The following is a 21,480-nucleotide window of genomic DNA, read 5'->3' on the forward strand; positions in this document are numbered from 1 at the left end:
TCACATATTAAACATGCCACGGAGACTAAATTACCTGGTAGAGGAAGAAGTAAGGAGATTTTTACTTTCTCCCTTAATGCAGTGCACAGCAGCACAAAACAGGTGAGGAGAGTTGCTCTGCTGCTTCTGCAGCCCCTTTCCAACCCTGATTAATTTCCATTTTTCATACTCTGTTTACATATTGTGCATATAGTGCTAATGACTGTTCAAAAGTATTAGATGCCATACTGTGAGCTTAATTTTCTTTAATCTTTTAATTATATTAACAGTCTTTCTTCTGTAAAATTAATAGTCATATCTATTCAAATCATTACGTCCTTCATGTATTTAGCATCCTTAAAAATGTTTTTAGTCTCACAACTCTGCCTTCTTTAAGAACAACCTAATCTCAAAAGGCTTTGTGAAATCCTTTACCGAAAATTTGAACCTCTATCTGTAATGCTGCATTTGTTGGGTGTTAAGACAATGGGAGGAAAGGAAAGCAAATAGTAACCAATGCTGACACTTGCATTAAAATCAGTTATGCCTGTATAATTCAGCATGTGAACATTCTACACCTGAGTGTCTTTATACTGTTTTAAATAACAAAAATAACTGAAGTTGAAGTAAAAACATATATATATAAAAGTTTTTCCCTACTTGAAGACTGAGAGCTACTAAAGTCTAGATAAAACAGTTCTATAACAAAGACTGCAATCACTTTCAAGACGTATTGATAGCTTTTCTACATAAGGAGAAACTATCTGACTGTACAGAACTGAACACGTACATTGCTCAGTGCTAAGGCAAACAGCATGTTTGGGGAGTTCTGTAACACACACATACTACAGGGTTATCACCACGGCATCAGTTTTCAGTGGTTTCAAGATGGTAATATCGAATTATAAATTAAAATCAGAATAAAAGGAGTGGAGAATCTTTGACTCACAATCCATATAAACTTTTAATTAAATTCAGTATGACATATTTTAAAAGCTTTAACTGTTTTGCTTGAGTTTTTCATTCTGCACTTCGAAAGCTAACATAATGTATGATATATTGGACAGAGGATTAACATAAGCAACATTATGTATAAATAATGAAAAATATAAAATATATTGCAAAGCAAAGTCAGTGATCATACCATCAGTCATCTTTAGAAACTGGTTTACACATCTAAGAACATTTTACTTTGGAAATTCCAATTTAAAAATCTAAAGCTATTCAAAAGAACTATTTCCTTTTGTTGATTTTTGTATCTAGATTTCAGCTGATTTTAAACTGATTTTTTAGCTCGAAATATGGAATTTCCACTTATCTTGTAAAAAAATTTTACACAGAATGGATACATAGAGGCTACACTTACCCATAACACTGGTGTTATCTCCACTATGCTCAGTGACTACTCACTAGAGGAAAACCTGCTGAGCCTGTTTTCCATTATAGTATCTGGCACCCTTTTTGATCAGATTTATGGAAACAGACTGATGACTTACAATTCTTGGCATAGCCTTTTCAGTCTTGAGATCAACCTAGAAAAGATTTCCTGCTCTATTTTTTTGGAGAAGGCACCACTTGAGATAACTAGATATTTCCATCATACTTGTTTAATCTACACACAGCTAGAACTGAAGATAAAAGAGGGCCATCTAATGCTGTCTGATGCAGAGAAATATATTTAGAAAGTAAAGTAACTGCCTGACTATTTGAGACAAGTCACTTTGCTAGCAGCTTGATATGGCAGGTTTTGAGATTAAAATACTGTAGATCTCTCATGCAGCTCTATACAGCTGCAGTAGAAGTCTGAACACCCTTCACAGTCAAGTGGCATCAGGCAGTGGGGCTGGTACAGTGTTTCTGCTCCCTGACCGCCCCATGTGTGCTCATGGATGAGCTTAGGTATCCTCTTGGTTCCACTGCCTGAAAGGCACTGAACTTCACCAGCTACAACTACAACAGGAGCTCAGACACATGTTTGTAGTTACCAGGTGCAGCAGTCTCTAAAATCTGTGTGCTATAATCTTAGCCTGAAAAGCACTGCACTGGCAAGTTCAGATTTAGATCAATGAACGAGAACTATCCTGGAAAGAACTGAAAACAAAATAGAACCTCAAATAACTTTCCCTTGAAACAAATTGCTATTGTAACTGACTCAGGTGGCTCTGCCTCAACAGTCCCTGATGACATATATCAGTAATAGCTCTGAATTATCACTCCCTATTGCAAGTAAACTGGAATTTGCATTGACTGTCTTCACATTAATCCCTGCTTATTCTGATACTGAATACCTCCTACCATAGGGAAACTGAAGAAACAATTGAAAAGCTAATGGACCTATAAATGAGAATGAATCAGATCATCCTCTGGTTTTAAATGCCTGAATGTAACAGAACTAAAGAACACAATGATAAAAATAGCAAAGGAGACTTTACATCCTTTCTATTGGTGACAATGGCAACTTAATCAGGGGACATTATTTATCAGAAATTAATTTTTTACTTGTTATGAATCCTAAATACAGTTATGCGCCTTCCCATAACGTATTTCATTCCTATAACCTTTTCTTTGTCACAGACAAAATTATGCAATACATTCACAGAATCTGTCATCACCACACTCAGTACAGGTCATAGTGCTGCTTAACAGTATGACAAGAGACAGTTTTCTCCAATGTGACAAGAACATATAACTGAAATGTTCCAAAACTGTTGTTGTCTGACCAACAATGGGATTAAATGCCTAATTAATCTCAGTTTACCCCTAACAAGAGAAAGGACAGTAGATGCTCAGTTGGGGTTTATTTTGTTGTGTTTTTTTTGTTTTTTTTTTTTTTAATCTGGGCAAATTTCTACAGTGATTGGTTTATTTATTTTTTTTTTAATTTGAGACTAAAATTCAAGAGTTTTGTGTTTGATGGAATGTGTTGACTGTGAAACCCTGAAATTGTCTAAGAGTCATCAGTACAAATTCAGCCACAGAGGAAAAAACATTTCCACTAATATCAGAATTAAGTATAAACTTCCTGGGCAATCCCATCCCTACCCACTCAAAATCCCTAAAGAAAATACTTGGTAAAGTACTGGTACTGTTTCACCCTCCACCTTTACAAACAACATATAATGTATTCTACAGAACAGAAAACTGAATTCAGGGAAATCCATATTGGTGCTTTATCTGGTGACTTCCTGTATTTACATCAGCCCCTTTATAGTCACAGTAAATTTCATCATCTCTGCTCTACAAAAAGACAAATTCAGCTATTTTGTGAGGCTGTATTCAAGAGTAACCCATTCATCCTCATGTGTTTTCTTCAACTAAGCTCAGTTCTGATGCCAGAAACTAATTTCATACAGTATACACAAACTTAAAAGATATAGATACTGTTTTTTTTCTACTTACTATGAATTGTTATTCCAGTAATCAGAACAATTACTGAGAGATAAATAAAAGTTTAACACTATCCAATATTCTTAGCTTCCTAAAACATGCACAGTTCAACAGCAAATGCAGTCCATATATCACTATATATGTATTCTGTCCATACATATATTATAGAAGTATTTTACAGGTTATACTTACTATATCTATCTATATCTTGCATTTTATACTATCATCCCTTAATGTATACAAGAAAAGAACAGGAAAGGAATGGATAAGAAAAAAATCATAAATTTCATATGAATGGAAAGAACTCATCTTTCAGGTCAAGCAGAGAGCTGCACTTCAGGGTAGATGCCCGGAAATACAATGTATTTATGTACCTGGTTTTAAATCTCAATCTTCAAAATACTCTGAAGTGAAACAATGAGCAAGGGTCCCTAACCTACCATAAAATCAGCATTACACATGTGCATTAAAAAGTACGGCCACAAGGTGGCTCTCAAGACTCAGCATTGAAAACTAAATCCAAAAATGAAATAGAAAATCTCAATTAGCTTTGCTTTCTTAAATTTATGAGTGATACGTTTCAACTCACTTATTCTTAGAAACATCGATTTTCACACTAGACAAATACTTTGAAGATATTTTAAAATTACTTTGCTCCTCAACATCATGAACCCTTGTATAAAGAATTCCAGTGAAAGATTTCCATACTCAACCTGTAACAGCATCATTCTCCTGTAGTCCTGTATTTTGCCAAAAAGTTGAACTCTTTTGATAGTTGGATTTTACATATACATACTCAAATAAATTATTTACTGTTTTCAAGTTAGTTTTTAACTATGTACCACTACTAGCTGTTTCATGATGAAAACAGTATGAAACTTCTATACAGAACATGAATTTGCATACGGATAGCATCTCACTTTTTCTCCAACATGCTCTATCTATATTCTTTATGTTGTTAATGATAATTTTATTTTTCCTTTTACAAATTTATTAATAGTTGTGAGTTTTGTTGGCAACCTTCCACCCATTTCTGTAGCATTTTAATTTCAAAAATTTCTCTGTTTTCATTTAAGTATTATTTTTCCTACAAGTGTGAAAAGTTGAAATTTAAAGGAACTGGACCATGCAGGAAAAAATAATATATATGGCTATGATTACCAAACCAATAAAGAATTAATACTTGATTCCGGATCAAGTACAGTACTCTGAAAGGGTGGAAGAAATCTCTTAGAACCATCACTTTTGATATATTCCCTAGAGAAGAGGTCTTGGTGGTTACTTCAAGCAATATGCTCCCTCACAGGAATAAAATCTAAGAGAATACCTAAAAATAACTATTACAGCTGTTTCGAAATTACAGGCCTGTGAAGCACAAAACCAGGTACGTTTTCAATGCTACACTGCAATATAAACACTTTTTTACTGCACTGCAGCTATTGAATCAAAAGCCCAGAAAATAATTTCTGAGTGTAAAGGATCATTAAAATTGTAAGTAATACTGGTGAACCTATGTGAGTGTTTTTAACCCATGATCACCAGGAAAAGTTCACGTTTTCTTACTACTTTCAGTTCCAGAAGATTGCAGAAAATCCACACCTGCAAACAGTTAACTACTGCTGTGATTTCTCTATAAAGCACTATTTTGTGCAGTATTAATTTATGTCCTTAGGGCTTACTCCAAAGCCAACATTCCCATTAGCTTCAATATGTTTTCCAATGAGATCCTTCAACTGAAAACAAACTAGGACTCTATTCAATTATTTAGCTATACTACAGATTAAATGAAAACGTGGCTATATGACTTTAAGGTTTCAGACTTTTTGGACTTCTGATTGTTGTTCCTGATAAACATAAATAGCACAATACTTGAAAAAAGAGATCTCTACTGCACATTTGATTACAAATTTCATGTATATCAAAGCCAGATGTACCTTCACAGAGTGAAAATGTGCAGTATTTTTCATCCTTTAAGCAATGACCTTTGGCTCCTTTTATTATTACAGAGACTAGAAAGGCTTTTGCAAAGCTTTTGATACTCTAAATTCTAGAACCCTTTTTTTTTTGACATCTACTACAAGGTTTTTAGCATTTTGTCAACAGTACTCAATATTTTTGAGTAATTTTAGAACTTCTGAATTTACAAGTCCTACAGTTTTTGTCTATCTTAAAAAAAAAGAGAAGAATCCCTAGCACACCAATTGCTAAACTAGAGGTCACAACTCTCATATCGATTGGGAAACACATACAATTGGCTAATTTTTTAGAACATTTGCTAAGACTTTGATAAAGCTTCTGGCATTTAGGGAAGCTGCTGGTCTATGTTCCTAAATGGGCCAATGGCTGATTAGCTAATTGTTGATATCAATACAGATAAGCAAGATACCATAATACTCATAATAATATACTGGTTTTAATGCATACTCTATAAAAGTAAGCTCAGTTTAAGTTCCATTACTTTTGACTTAAGAAAATGAAATATTCAAAATCTTTGCTAATATCTCCCAACTATTATTGATCATCAAAAACCCCAAAATATCCTTCTGCAAAGACAGGATGATGCTGAATAGTTTAATTGTCTAACCAGAAATGCTTTTTATGTGAACTATACCAAGAAATATAAATTTTAAGCCAAAAAACTTTCAAATCTGAAAGTCTTGTGTAAATTTTTTGGAAAAGTTTTCAGGCCATATGCACATCATTTGCAACTATGTCAAAACAGGATCTGTCCTGCTTGACTATAGTAGTTTTTCTAGTTTTCCTTTCAGGTTAGGAACGATTTTACTCAACAAAAGTCTGAAGCTCAAAAAAAAAGCACTTCCTGCAATGCATTCCAATTCATCCCGCACATTTGGTGTCCAAATGTTCTAGAAATATCACACTAATTCTTAATATTCTCTTAATATCTTGATCTTGAGAAAGCATTAGAAGTGTTGGCAGTATTAATCTCAAATGGCTTTACCATTTGGAGAAAACACAACTTCTGGGTGTTTAGGATTTCTTAAAGTATAAATCTTGCTTCTTATTCAAGTTGGTTGACCAAATAAGTAAAGTTAGTATTTCTTAGGAAGGAAATATCACAGGGAAAAACTTACTCCAGTGCTAAGTGGTTTTCAGTATGTCTGACCTGAGCACTAAAAATGAATTGGTTTAAGATCTTGTTCTCACAAAAGCTCAACATTTTTTTTGTAATTTAATGTCAAAAAAATTTACATGAAATTTTACATGCTTTTACACATTTCATATTTTTTAGCTTTATTGACTAAAACTAATTTTTTATCTACTTGTACTGATACTGTCCAAGGATGAAGGTCTTTGGTGGGATGGAGATAGTGAAAATGAGTATTTTTGACTTTATACTTCACCACTGAAATTCACAAATCTAATACTGCTGTCTTCCTACCTGCATTCTTCCAGCAGCCTTTCATGAGCCATACACTCCAAAATCTGCCTCCTGTTTTTTTATTTTTTAAGAATTTTAGTTTTCAGTGGTTTTTTTTTTTTTAAATATTCTGTAACCAGCCTCTGGTGTTTTTGATGTAACAATTTGCTACAAATTGAAAAAGGTTTCTGAAATAATTAGGTTGTTCAAAAGAGATTTGGAAAATTTAGGAAAAATTAGAATTTTGCTTTGATAAAGCTGATATGCAATGTTATCTGTACATCCTAAAGTATAGCTGTTTGTGGTTTTATATAATACAGTGCTTTTCTCTAGGATGATGATTTCCAATATGCAGGGACTCTTCTGGATCTTGGTTAATTTTTGAAATTCCAGCTCAAAAGAGCTTAAAATGAATTCAAAGCAACCAGAAGGAAAACTAAATGTAGATACCAAAGCTTCCGTATCTTCTGGCCTCTGACTATGGAGAAATGCTGATAATGTAAAACATACAGAAGATATGCTAAGAAACAGAGACTGACTATACACACAGACAGACATTTTTAACTATTCTCGTATTTGAGAAGAGTCATAGTCTCAACAACACCACAAAAAAGAATTTAAAAAATCTGAAAAGGACCTCAGTAATTCATTTACACTAGTCTCCTGTGTGGAGGCAAAAAATCACATACACCGAATTCATTCAGTACATGTGCTTGTCTAGACTTTTTCTAAAACTTCCTGTGATAGAAGTTTGACACGTAATTAACTAGTATAAAATATACAGCAATAAACACTTTCCAGTTCTCTGGAAAAATCCCTACAACTTTCTAAAAGTATGCTTTAATTAGTTTCAACCTGTTTTGTTTTCTCCAAAGCACCTCTGGCTCTCAGTATCTGGTATTAATGTACTGAGGGACTGGGAATCAAATTCAGTTCACTCACTCTTAGTGGTTGCTTCTAATTGCTCTTTTACTTAAAATTCTGAAAAGTGTGCACTTACTTAGCTCATTATTTCACTACTCATTTTAACTGGATGTCACTGCAATCTTCAGTGCACAAATGCTTCTGTCCAGTTCTGATCTACTCTACACATTGTGTAAATAAACTAAAGGAATAGTTAAAAAGCCCAGTGAAATTTGCCTAAATTACGGTAGTTGGGGAATTGAAAGTGGATGACAAGTGAAACAGTAAGCATACATAGGTAAATGTCAAACCATAATCCACAGAAATTGTATTTGGAAAGTTTTCTTATAGGTCAACAATTCCATCAAACCATAATCAAACTAAACCGTATCTGGAAAGCTTTTTTATTTTGAAAATAAATGAAATTACGAATATGAACTGAAATTTAATCTTTTTCTCCATCTGTTAAGAAAATCATGTTTTCTAAATGAAAAACTGAATCAAGCATTGAAATGTACCTTAGGGGAAAAAAAACCCAAAAAACTAATGTTTGCCACAGTCTGGGTCAACAGGAGGAAATCTATCAATAGGTGAGTGAACAGCATATTTCTTCCAACAGGTGAATTTATTTAACTGCATTTATTCATATTTTTAATGAGACAGTATGAGATAGTTTCCCATATTGCAGTGATGTTTTTTATGAACATGTATTTTTCAATTATCACAGGTCAAATCCTTCAATTAAAAAAAAAATCAGTCTAAAGTTATCCTATATATTTATTGTTTTTTAATACAAATAAATTCACATGGCTCCTCAGGGAGCAGAAGAAACATGAACAGTTAATACTGATGTTCTGAAGGGAAAACACATCAAGCAGCCCTAGAAGTAAGCACATTTATTCTACAGGGTGACTGCGAATCACAAGTTTTGTTCTGAATTTTATTTCAGAAAAGGCAACTACAAAGGCTTTTTTGTGATGGTCTGCATCTTTAAACCAATGGCTAACCACTTAAAACCCCCCAATATAATCTCCTTTATTTACAATCCCAAAGAATAATACTTTGCAACTTTTGCAGTGATCCTTTTAAAGCCAACTGTGATGCTAGGGAAAAAACTAAAATCAAATACAATTTACTGGACCTTGGAAAATTTACTCTGTTTAGTTCCTGTAAAATAAATCAAATATAGTTTCTAACAGAATGTCAGTCGCTGAACAGTATCGTCTGCTTGAGAATAATGTAATTGCCATGAAATACAAAGTACAACTGATCAACAAACAGAATTCACTGTCAGCACACCATGCAGAAAAACACAAATTCTTATTAACTTTTCAATCATTACTCTTTATTACTAATAACTACTGTCACTACACTGTTTTCTGACAAATGAATTCCTAAGTAGATAGGATTGCTTTGAATACTATTTTCTAGTCAGCATATGGTATCCATGCTAAGCTACTTAAATTGCATGCAACCAGAACCATTTGTCAGTATGGTTTCGTGCTTCCTATAAAGAAAAGGTGCCTGAAAAATATGATTATTGTTTACAGCCTCACTTTGAACATATTGCAGAAGATTATGCATTGCAGCCAAGAACTAACTGGCACATCTTGGAAAAGGAATACAAGACCTACAGGTCATTAGTAAATTAAGCATTCCTTTTTTAATTTCTTGCCTGGAACAACCCCTAGGGATTGAAAACAGCTGAGCCCATCAAGCTCTTTGAGGTAGTGCTGAAAAGGGGCTAGCACAGACAGCACCTATGCTGACTTTAATATTATCTTATAATTTCTTCTTGCTGAAGTGTTCAGATATTGCCAGTCTCTGAACCTGTTAAATGGCAGAAGAAAACATGATGAACAGGGAGCTCTATCCTCTCAATAGGTTTTATGCATTTTTTAATATATCTCTGCAATATATTACACATGGTGAAAGAAAGCACTGACAAAAAAATAAAAGTAGAAATAGTAAGAGTGTAGCAGTGTTTCCCAAACTTGTGAATATATAGCAATCATACTGGGGTTTTTTAGTTTTTGTTTGTCCTTCCCAAGTTTTCTTTGAAATGTGTTTTTTTACTATTTTGCATAGCTATTCAATATCCATGTATACTAAACAATGAGGTTTCAACTTGAAATCGTCTTAGCCAAGGAAGCTATCAATTAATAACTACTGTGAAAAGACAAAGCAAACTTCTTCTTTTTGACCTGGATTACATGTTAAAACATTCTAACAGCTAATTGAAGGAGATTTTCACAGTGAAAGGAAAAAAGAATGCTTTCTGCTGTTTCTTTCTGCCCAGAATGAGGTTAAAACTTTAGGAAAGACAAGGAGATCACAAATTCTCATGTAAGAAATAGCTAAGAAAGCACAGGAAAGTGGTTAAATATATTTTTAATACAGTCCTTGAAATGGAGCTAAGTTAGTTTTACAGCAATACAATCTATACATAAACATTTATGCCAATTTTAAGGGGAAAAAACCAAACAATATGCTACTACTGACTGTGCAAACTTAAGAACAAATAACATATTAGAGCTACTCATTACAGTGTGCAATGTCACAGACTGACATCAAGGAATCTCTATTAGCTTATTATTGTACTCATATCCCAGAGAGTAAGAATTTTCAGAGTATTTTAATCAAAGATATAAAAAAATCTTAGATTTAAATCAAATTAACAATTAAAAACATTTTTTTTAAAATACAACTTTGATTTTCAGTTTCTGGATTTACAAATAGAGAAGACATTTAAAAAAATGCATTTATCTTAATATCTGAACTGACTGAATGCAAATACTGCACTACCTTGCAGGAAGACGCAATAGCCTTCATTTAAGGAAAAAAGCTTAATCTTAATATAAGCACATTTAGTATCTAATAGGAAATTTTGTCAACAATGAAAGGGGATGCTATAGGCAACACATTCTCCTACAGTTTATCTGAGTATTTCCAAAGAGGATTATCAAGAAAAGGCATTAAATCTTACAGTGATGAAATCCATTACAGATTTTAACCTGAATAACTCTGAAATTGATGAACAAAAACATAAAACTTTTTTTGTAGCTCTCTGCACAAAATCATCAGCACCCCTGTCAGCTGAATTTGCAACCTCAGAGATCATTCTAGAAAAAGGTTTGCTAACCCATTTTGCTTCTAGGAGTCCCTAGACTTACAGCTTCTGGAAATAGAACAAATATTCATGAGGCAGCTTTTCAATGACAAAACAGGTAAAACTAAGTATTGTTGCATATCAAGTTGATGCTCATGATAGATGAAAGAGAATACATGATCAAGCCCATAGATTAGGGAGAAAAAAAAGTCAATTTTTCACAGGATAGCAGAAAACTGTTACTTGTTACCTCAGTGCTGTTAACAGAGCTCAAGAGACAAGACAAAAATCTGAAATCCTTGGATCAGAGACTGCTTTTCAGAAAGCTGGTTGATAACAGAATTCAATCTAAACCATGCATTTTATACTTTCTGATTCATAATAAAACCACTAGAAAATTCTAGTAGACTACACACAACGTACAGGAGTACACAGAACTACAAGTAGAAAATAGACCTAACAAATCTAAAGCTGTGCAAATACAATTTCTAGATGCTTAAAAAAGTAATTGTCATAAGAATGGAAATATAAATCAAACTTCAAATGTTTCCCCCACTTTAAAGATCAGGAAAAACAAAACCAAAGAGAAATTGTTTTCTGTTTATGTCAACTTTTTACTTCAGTTTAATATAGTTAACACTTAAGTTAACTCTAGTATACAGAAATACTACTAAAAACACTGAATGCAACATTTTTCTATTGTTCACAAAACATTTCCCTGTAAATAGGTCATAAATGTCCATCTAAATAGCTCTTAATATTAAATTCCACAGCTCAGGATTCATTAAAACAGTAGGATCACCCTTACAAGGAACACATTTTTCTTTAACCTGTCATTTATTAGGACCACATAATTTCAAGAATTTTGTCTCTGACCTTTAAGCAAGACTACTGAATAAAATATTCCATGAAAGAAATACAGAGCTTCATTTCATTCTCCAAAAGATAATTGGCAAATATTTTTAAAAGTAAAAAAATATAATAATTATAAAATAAATAGGGAGCTTCAATATATGTTTGACATTTAATATAGCCTAATGTATTTGAATACATATCCTCATTTTGTTTTCATAGCTTTTATAATGGCATATCAAATATCAGGTGTTATTAGTAAAACAAAAATAAAATGAGGATTTGTTCTGAAATAATTAAATGTCAAACAAATGATTACACATCAAATATTGGATAAATGTTCTCTAAAATTTAATTTCTAATAATTTAAAAACATTTGTCAGATAATTAAGAGGGTTAGCGAAACTGCTTTCAAATTTTAAAGGCCAGTAAAGAACTCAATGCTTTTAACTATTCTATTTTTCAGTTCCTCCTAAGTGTACAAGTTGCCTTCACTTACACTTGCTGTGTCTAGACTAGAACATTCATGATTTGGGCATTACTTGTTCTTGTAAGTCATACACTTGATTTCTGATGTTTCTAAACATTTTCTTCATCCATCACAGTGAACTGTATACAGGACACAAAATAAGGATCATCTTACATTATCAAGATTTTCTGATAGTTATTGCTAAATTTCATGTTAAATGAAATGGCATGACTGAATGGCCTGCATTCTTATAATTTTGGGAACTGTGCCAATAAACATCCCTTTATACGAGATAGCTCTTGTCAGGCAAACATGATATTATCATTATGAAGCTTAAATTAATCATTCTGCATCACACAGTATTGAGATAATACAATTAGACTTCTGTCAGAACTTTCACTTATATGGTATGGCACTGGGAATTTAGTCTGATATAAAATGCATTTCACTTATTAAGGAGATTAAAATTAGGCAATGATGATAATTCTTTATAGAAGCTTTGACTTGACAGAATGTCTAATGAGGTTCTTCAGAGATCCAGTTTGACCTATGGATATTTCATATTTGTACTGGTAATCAAAAAATGTGATCATGCTCATCAAAGGTACAGTTTGGAAATCAGCAGCACTATGAAGGGACAATAAATGCTTGCAAGGTCAGATCAGTTCCACAGTGTCATTTAGCTCCACTACAGGTTGAGGTGCGAGACACTTGGGAACAAAAAACCCTCGGTAGTGTGTTGAGAATGGGTTTTAAAAAGGACTCTGAAAAGCTCTTATAATTCATGTGTTTTAACATGTTAATACACACTTTATGGCATACGATATATCTGATTTACAGTATAAGGTGTAAGATCTGCTGTGCCAGGTCTGACTGAAAGTCTATCTAGAGCAGTAGTTTCTTAACAGTAAATGCCTACGGAAGAGTATGCATCAATGCTCTTTCCAGTATATTCTCCTGGTCACCTGAAATTTGCCATTAAAAATGACTGGCTTGATCTACCCTTAATAACAATTTGCTATTATTTAAATGAGTAATAACTTTCACAGTGAAAAAAAATAAATTAGTGAAGAGAATCAGCATGAGATCCTAGGTGTATAGCAGCAGGCAGGCCAATTTAGACATGAAGAATGACACACATCAGGGCTATATATGTGAAAAATCACTGCTGGAGCTCAAACAAAAATTCAGGCCTTGCTCAATTCTCTAAATTACATTATAAACATTTCACAACAGCTGGTCCTTCTTGTCCACAAAAAAACTATACATCCATTACTGAGTCTGCCGAGTTTCTGTAACTGACTCATTCTGTTCAGAACCACACTTGGCTGCAATAACAGGGTTTTTGTTGCATTTTGCTTTGATTTTGGCTTTGGTTTGGGCTTTTTTAAATGGTTTTAATGGTAAAAAACTGAACAGTTATAATTCCTGGAGACAGTCACTTATGCCTATATATGTAGGCTTTCTCTAAACACCTATGTGGTACTGAAGTTCGTTTTTTAGCCACTACATCTCTCCAGTATTAGAAAAAAAAAATACAAGTGGAGAAGAAAATCTCTGCACTTTCAGGTTCATCTGAAAGATGTGTCCATTTATGTAGATGCTTCGCGTAGTGCTATTCCAACCTCAAGTGTGCAACTACTGGATGGGCTTACTGAAGGGGGAGCAGAAAGTTAAAGGAAGAAAAATGTTTTTCTATCCAGCTTGCCTTCACTGTGCCTTGTGTCTCTATCTGTTACACTTTGAAATCTTTACAACTTTTAGTATAGAAAGTTCCAGTAACAAAACACAATTATAACCCCCTTGGGTAAGATGCCCATATACTACTGCTGTTACTTTACTAATTTCTGTTAGAAATATTTACTGCCAAGAAAGAAAAAGAAAATTTAGACTGGACAGCAACTATTTTAATACCAAACCCCCACATGATCTAATCACTGAAATCTTTGGTCTATTCGTAAGTCTTAATACGTTAGCCTTAATTGCTCAGCAAAATGTTGCTAGCATATTACTCATTTTATGATTATTGATGATTGTTTATGCAGAGCTGCTGCCCTGGCAGAGTATATATCTTATTTGATTAGTATCCTGATTGTGATAACTGTATATAAATATATGCCTCAAAGTTATATGCTATGTCATCATCATTTTGATATATGATAAGTATTTTTCTTTTAAACAGCAACAAGTTTCCTATGAACAGAGAACACAGATTTCCTTTAAGCACCTTAAAATTGCCTCAAGAACCAGCAAAACATCTAGGTTTTATGGTAAGCAAAATAATTAAATAATTTAAATAATAATAAAAAAAAAATTTACAATAATTTAACTTTGTTTGTTGAATGGGTCCTGAAAGAGGACAAATGGAAGTACTTAGGGAAAGGTTATTGGTGATGTTTTGCCACAGACTTCAGTATGACTAGTCCTGCACTCTATTTTTATTATTTCCATTACTAATTTATTTGTGTCAATGAAGAGCCCCTTAAGTACACTGCAGTATATCATTTTTATAACAACAGCAATAACAACAATAATATTTTCCCCCAAGATCTACATCATATTCAGATGCATAAGTAAAATAATGGGAATTTGCATTAATGTAAAATGTGCATATCACATGTACTGATCACTGGAAGAATTTAATGAGTTATTCTGTCTCTTGATAGTCACTGTAAGATTCAAAGCAGCCACAAGAACATTACGTGACCTCTACTGGAGAACACAATTCTCTCTTATTCATTGCTGTCATCTTCACAGCTTTTCCCTCTTATCAGTCCCTGGTTATAAATTTGTACTGTTATTAACAGGCATCTTTCTTGGTCTTGCATTCCAGGACAGTCATTGCCAGCTTTGTTTTAGCTGCATTTGGCCTCATCTTTCACACTCTTCCTAACTACTAATTTTAAGAAGCTTTCAAATTCTATTGTGAAAGATTACATAATTTCTCACATTATACTTTCATGCTTGAAGTTCCTCTGTAAGATCTAAGAACACTTGCAAGTGTGTGTACCATTCAAGTCATACTCAACTTGTTTCTACAGCTTTTCCTGAAAAAAGATGATGATTACAGTTTCAAATTGAAAGAGCAGTTTCCCCACATAAGAGTTCGAATTCCCTTGGGAATTTGCTAAGAACAAAAAGTACATTTCGCAATATTTAGTTCACATTTTTTATTAACAGCATTTAATTTTTAGTTTATAATGTTATAATTGATTTTATTTTTATTAATAGTATTTAAAGCTATTATATATAATAACTTTAAATATATATAATAAATAATTGCTCTATTATTATTAATAAAGCTATTAGTACAACTTTTCATTTTCATTACCTTTCTCCCAATTTCTTTTCCACTTCCTGCATCATACTATGTCATCACTGCTTTCAGCGAAGGTCAACTCCTCCCTATTTAATCAATTTCTTCAGTGTAAAAGCAGAGACATTTGTCTACTTAATGGCAGGTTCCCAGGTGATCCTGCCATGCAGTTCTCCGAACAAGCCAAAGACTGCCCTCCCAAAGACCACAGTTCTAACTCTCACTGCTCACTATCACAGCCTTCCTCTCAACAGTGAGCTTAATCGCTGCACCCAAACTTGCCACTCACGACAACAGTTGCCTCCAGTTCTCCCCTGTTTGAGCAGCAAGCCAAGTATGTGCCTTTTGATTCAAAAGCTGTTTCCAAATGCAGCTTCAGGGCTGCCTGAAGAATACTACCATTCTAAAAGATGGTTGAAATCTGCCATGAAAACAAAGACCTACCTGCAGGAGACTTCTTTCAGTAGCTCCTAATAAGTCACATCAACTACCTCCCCAAGGACAGGTGGTCCATACCAGACCTCAACCAAAACCTCACTGTCTGTTTCTTCCTGCTCTGACCTTGAACCAAACAGGAACTGCACATGTCCAGTTCCACTGTGGAGCTCTGCACAGCCAAAGATCTAACCAACCAAGGGCACAACTCCAACTCCTCCTTTTCTGTGTCTGTCCTTTCCAATATGCACATAAAATGCATTGTCTCAGAGATGTAATCGGCCTGCCAAATCCACAAGTAAGAAGTATTCTCTAGGTACATCGCAAACAAAAAACAGACTAGGGACAATGTAGGCCCCCTCCAGAAGCTTTCGGGAGAACTGGCTACACAGGATTTGGAGAAGGCTGAGGTTATGAATGGCTTCTTTGCCTCGGTCTTCACTGGCAAAGGCTCTGACCGTACCACCCGAGTCTTGGAAGGTGAACACAGGGACAGTGAGAATGAAGAACTTGGGCCCACTGTAAGAGAGGATCTGGTTTGAGACCATCTTAAGAACCTGAATGTACACAAGTCCATGGAACCTGATGAAATCCATCCGCGGGTCCTGAAGGAGGTGGCAAATTAAGTTGCAAAGCCACTGTAGATGATATTTGAAAAATCATGGCAGTCAGGTGAAGTTCCCAATGACTGGAAAAAGGGAAATATAACCCCCATTTTCAAGAAGGGGAAAATGGATGACCCGGGGAATTACAGACCAGTCAGTCTCACCTCTGTGCCTGGCAAAATCTTGGAGCACATTCTCCTGGAAGGCATGCTAGGGCACATGAAAAATAACAAGGTGCTTGGTGACAGCCAGCATGGCTTCACTAAGGGGAAATCCTGCCTGACCAATTGGGTGACCTTCTATGATGGGGCTACGGAAATGATGGATGGGGCAAAGCACCTGATGTCATCTACCCAGACTTGTGCAAAGCATTCAACACTGTCCTTCATGACATCCTTGTCTCTAAATTGGAGAGACATTAATTTGATAGGTGGACCACTCAGTGGATAAAGAACTGGCTGGATGGCTGCATGCAAAGAGTTGTGGTCAATGGCTCAATGCCTGTCTGGAGATCAGTAACGAGTGGTGTCGCTCAGGGATCGGTGCTGGGACCAATCTTGGTCAACATCTTTATCGCTGACATGGACAGTGGGATTGAGAGCACCCTCAGTAAGTTTGCTGATGACACCAAGCTGTGTGGTTCTGTTGACACGCTAGAGGGAAGGAATGCCACCCACAGGGACCTTGATATGCTTGTGAGGTGGGCTGATGCCAACCTCATGAAGTTTAACTGTGATAACTGCAAGGCCCTGCACATGGGTTGGAGCAATCCCAGGCACAGCTGCAGGTTGGGCAGAGAAGAGATCCAGAGCAGCCCTGCAGAGAAGGACTTGGGGGTGCTGGTCATTGAGAAAATGAACATGAGCCGGCAGTGTGCGCTTACAGCCCAGAAAGTCAACCATATCCTGGGCTACATCAAGAGGAACATGACCAGCAGGTCGAAGGAGGTGATCCTGCCCCTCTACTCTGCTCTTGTGAGACCTCACTTGGAGTATTGTGTGCAGTTCTGGTGTCCTCAACATAAAAAGGACATGGAACTGTTTGAACAAGTCCAGAGGAGGGCCACGAGGATGATCAGAGGACTGGAGCACCTCCCGTATGAAGACAGGCTGAGAAAGTTGGGGTTGTTCAGCCTGAAGAAGAGAAGGCTGCATGGAGACCTCATAGGAGCCTTCCAGTATCTGAAGGGGGGCTTATAAAGGTGCTGGGGAGGGATTCTTCATTAGGGACTGTAGTGACAGGACAAGGGGTAATGGGTTAAAACTTAAACAGGGGAAGTTTAGATTGTATATAAGGAAGAAATTCTTTACTGTGAGGGTGGTGAGGCACTGGAATGGGTTGTCCAGGGAAGTTGTGAATGCTCCATTCCTCGCACTGCTCAAGGCCAGGTTGGACAGAGCTGTGGAGGTGACATGGTATAGGGTGAGGTGCCCCTGCCTGTGGCAGGGGAGTTGGAACTAGATGATCTTAAGGTCCTTTCCAACCCTAACTATTCTATGATTCTATGATTACATCACATCAAAACACATTCATATTACATATTATTTTCTGAGGCAGTGTCATGGTTTAAAACCCAGCCACACAGCTTGTTCACTCATTCCCCCCTTTGCTCCCCCAATCCCCAGAGAGTTGGAGAGGAGAATCCAAAGAATGTAGCTCCCACGGGTTGAGATAAGAACAGTTTAATAACTAAGGTATAACACCAATCACTACTGCTACTACCAGTAATAATAATAATGATAAAGGAAATAACAAGTGAAGACAATATGACACCTCACCAGCCACTGACTGGTTGATTACTCACCCCACCCTGCCCAACTGAGCACCGACTGATACCTCCTCCCACCCCCCAGAGCACTAGGCCTTCTGGGTAACTCTCAGTTACATTCTAGGTATGACGTGCTGTGGTATAGAATACCCCTTTGGCTAGCTTGGGTCAGGTGTCCTGTCTCTGCTTCCTCATGGCCTCCACTCCTCCCTGGAAGAGCATGAGGCTCAGAAAGTCCTTGGCCAGAGTAAACATTTGAGCAGTAACTAAAACCATAGGTGCTATCAGCACCATTCCCAGGCCGAAAGTCAAAACAAAGCGCTGCACCAGCTACCAAGAAGGAGAAAACATGACTGCTACTGCTGAACCCAGGACAGGCAGTCAAAAATACTATAAACATAGTTGATTCTTCCCTTTGGTACAGTCTAGACTAGTATGCTTTTTAAAATGCCTTTTACAGAAATATGAATCTAGGATTTCCTTCTCAAGATGAAGAGCAGCCAGGAAAGAGGCTAACCAAAATCAGGATACCCTCACAGAGCAAATTCTGGCAACCACAGTTCACTCCCTCATGGAAAAGAGTTACTACCATGTCCCTAAGCACCACATCTACATGTGTTTTAAATACCTCCAGGGATAGGGACTCAACCATTTCCCTGAAGAGCCTGGTCCAGTGCTTGGGTGGATCCCATCCAGCCCCATAGACATGCGTGTGCCTAGGTGCTGTAGCTGAACACTGATCATTTCCCCTCAGATTATGGGGGCTTTATTCTGCTCACCATCCCTGTCTTCCAGCTCAGAGGGCTGGGCACCTGGAGAAAAAATGGTCTTACTATTAAAGACAGAAGCAAAGAAAGCATTAAGTAGGTCAGCCTTCTCCTCATCCTTTGTCACTATGTTTTCCCCTGTATCCAGTAAAGGATGGAGATTCTACTTAGCTCTCATCTTGTTCATGTGTTTATAGAAACATTTTTTTATTGTCTTTTACAGCAGTAGTCAGGTTGAGTTCTAGTTGGGCTTTGGCCCTGCAAATTTTTTTCCTGCATAAACTCACAACATCCTTGTAGTCTTCCTGAGTGGCCTACCCCTTCTTCCAAAGGTCAAACGTTTCCTTTTGGGGGTTTTGTTATTTTTAATTTTTATTTTTTTGGGGGAATTCCAGCAACAGCTCTCTATTCAGCCAGGCTGGTCTTCCCTGCCAGCTTGTCTCTCAGCACATGGGGACAACTTGCTCCTACACCTTTAAGGTTTTCTTCCTGAATAATGTCCAGCCTTCCTGGACTCCTTTGCCCTTCAGGACTGCCTCCCACTGCTGAAATAAGCACATTATTTTTTATAACTTCTTTAGCAATAATTTTGAGTGTCGAAGTAAGCAATGACACTTTCAATAGCTTAAAACATTTTTTTCTGCATTAACATTAAAATACACTTCTTTTAATTATCTAAGAGATTCAGATTTTGTTGTAAGACATATAATAAAAAGTTGAGCTTTAATGACATGTTACAGTAGAAAGATGGGATCTCCAAGTTCAGGTTTGATGTTATTTTTATAACACAGCAGATACAACGTCCTCTAGAAAAAGAGTGGCTTTCTAATATGTACTTTATGAAATATAGGGTCATCAATTTATAACTTAGCCTAGTTTTAAAAACTTTTTTTATTGCTTTTATAAGCATCTCGACAGAACAAAGACACTTCATTCTGATTTAAAAAATCCTCTCTGAAATAGAATTTTTTTTACATTTCAGAAATTTGAACTTACCAACTGTAACATCTGGCTCCATACATAATTAGTAAGGCTGACTGAATCCTTTCACATTCTTTCCAGAGGTACAAAATAAGGTAATGTATTTATTACATCTAAAGGCAGACGTAGAATCTAAAACCCTCACTAAATTCCTAATTTGGAGTGGCCCAGAATATTTAAGAGGTTATCAATACATTTGTCAGTGAGAAAAGTTATCTTATACATACATTAAACTTTATACACTGAATAAGTATCTCATCTGTGTTCTGCTAATTAGTTGGGGAGCGAGGAAGAACATTATTTTTCAAGGAATATTAACAAGACACTGTTAACTCTAATCTTAAGACCTCAATTAATATCACTAAATGTAAATGTCACATATAACACTGAATTAAGAATTGTTTTCAAATATTCTCTCAGCAGAAATACTGGCATGTTGCTTGAATAGGTGAAAAAAATTTTTTGCAGACCAAGTTACTTCTGTATATTATACATCGGAAAAAAACAAAACAAAAAAAGAGGAAGGACGACTAACACAATTCATACAAAGACAGAAGTGTTAGAAGGCATAAAAATATAGTTTCAGCTAGCAAGTACTTGGCCACCACTCAATATACCAGTAATTTATGATCCATATGTATATTTTTTAAACAAGATCAGATTAAGGGGCTAAAACTGTGTGAGATTCAAATAGCTTTCCCACTTTTAACTCTCAAATAGATTACTTTCTGATTGCTCATGATTAGTTGATTGATAAGGAAAGTCAGATATTTTTGGAAAGGTGGTAAATTTACAGACTAGGTCAGATTAATACTTTAAGACTGTATTCTGTCTTAAAGAGTGGACAATAGTAGATGCTTAGGGAAAGAGTGCAAAAAGCAGGAGACGGGTACTCTCTCAAATTGTAGCAATTGGTCTTTAAGGGACTTTCTGAGCTGCACATTACATGAAAAATACTGTCAAATAGTACAAGTTGCATAAACCACAACCCATTATCAGCTTTTGTTCAAAAAACTAACAGCACTTTTCTGTCACCATTACTCCTTCTTTTCCTCTATTCAGTTCAGCCATTCCACACATACCTTCAGAGTAAAATATACCTTCCCAGAAGCTAAAAAATGCTTCATCTGTTCCATCTTGGACTGCCTTGTAAAAACATCAATTCTAGGACAGAAAGAAACCAACATAAATTATAGCTTACCTGTTTTTCAGCTTGACCATAATCCGATCCTTGGGGTGATAAAAAGTGACAAATATGACCATTGTTTTTTGCTTTTTCTCGAAGACCCATAGCAGTTCGCACTGTGGCATTTCTAGCGTGAACAAACACCATCACCTTAAGATAGAAATAAACAGGGCTGATGAGACATTAGAGAATCATATTCAAATAATGAAAACATTTTTAAGCACTTACAAGATATTTGCTATAAAAATGAAGAATAATAGTTGATACACGACATACTGATGAAAACTAATGTTGCTTAAGAAGAATTAAAGGGTGAGCCTGCCTATATTACATTTAATATT

General features: G+C 35.6%; 1 protein-coding gene across 2 annotated transcripts in view; it reads right to left on the reverse strand.

The window, feature by feature from the left end:
- ASCC3 (activating signal cointegrator 1 complex subunit 3) overlaps positions 1-21,480 on the reverse strand; it is a 265,394-nt gene that overhangs the window by 110,168 nt on the left and 133,746 nt on the right. The window contains exons 14-15 of one of the 2 annotated variants that reach the window (XM_034060883.1): positions 21,155-21,289; positions 9,399-9,481 (exon numbers count right to left, since the gene is read on the reverse strand). In XM_034060883.1, coding sequence (XP_033916774.1) covers positions 9,434-9,481; positions 21,155-21,289 — 183 coding nt within the window. In that variant the 3' untranslated portion in view covers positions 9,399-9,433. Of the gene's footprint in view, positions 1-9,398; positions 9,482-21,154; positions 21,290-21,480 lie in introns of those variants that run through there. The other variant, XM_005145089.3, reaches the window with a different exon arrangement.

This window comes from Melopsittacus undulatus, chromosome 3, assembly GCF_012275295.1.
Source record: "Melopsittacus undulatus isolate bMelUnd1 chromosome 3, bMelUnd1.mat.Z, whole genome shotgun sequence".
Lineage (NCBI taxonomy): Eukaryota > Metazoa > Chordata > Aves > Psittaciformes > Psittaculidae > Melopsittacus > Melopsittacus undulatus.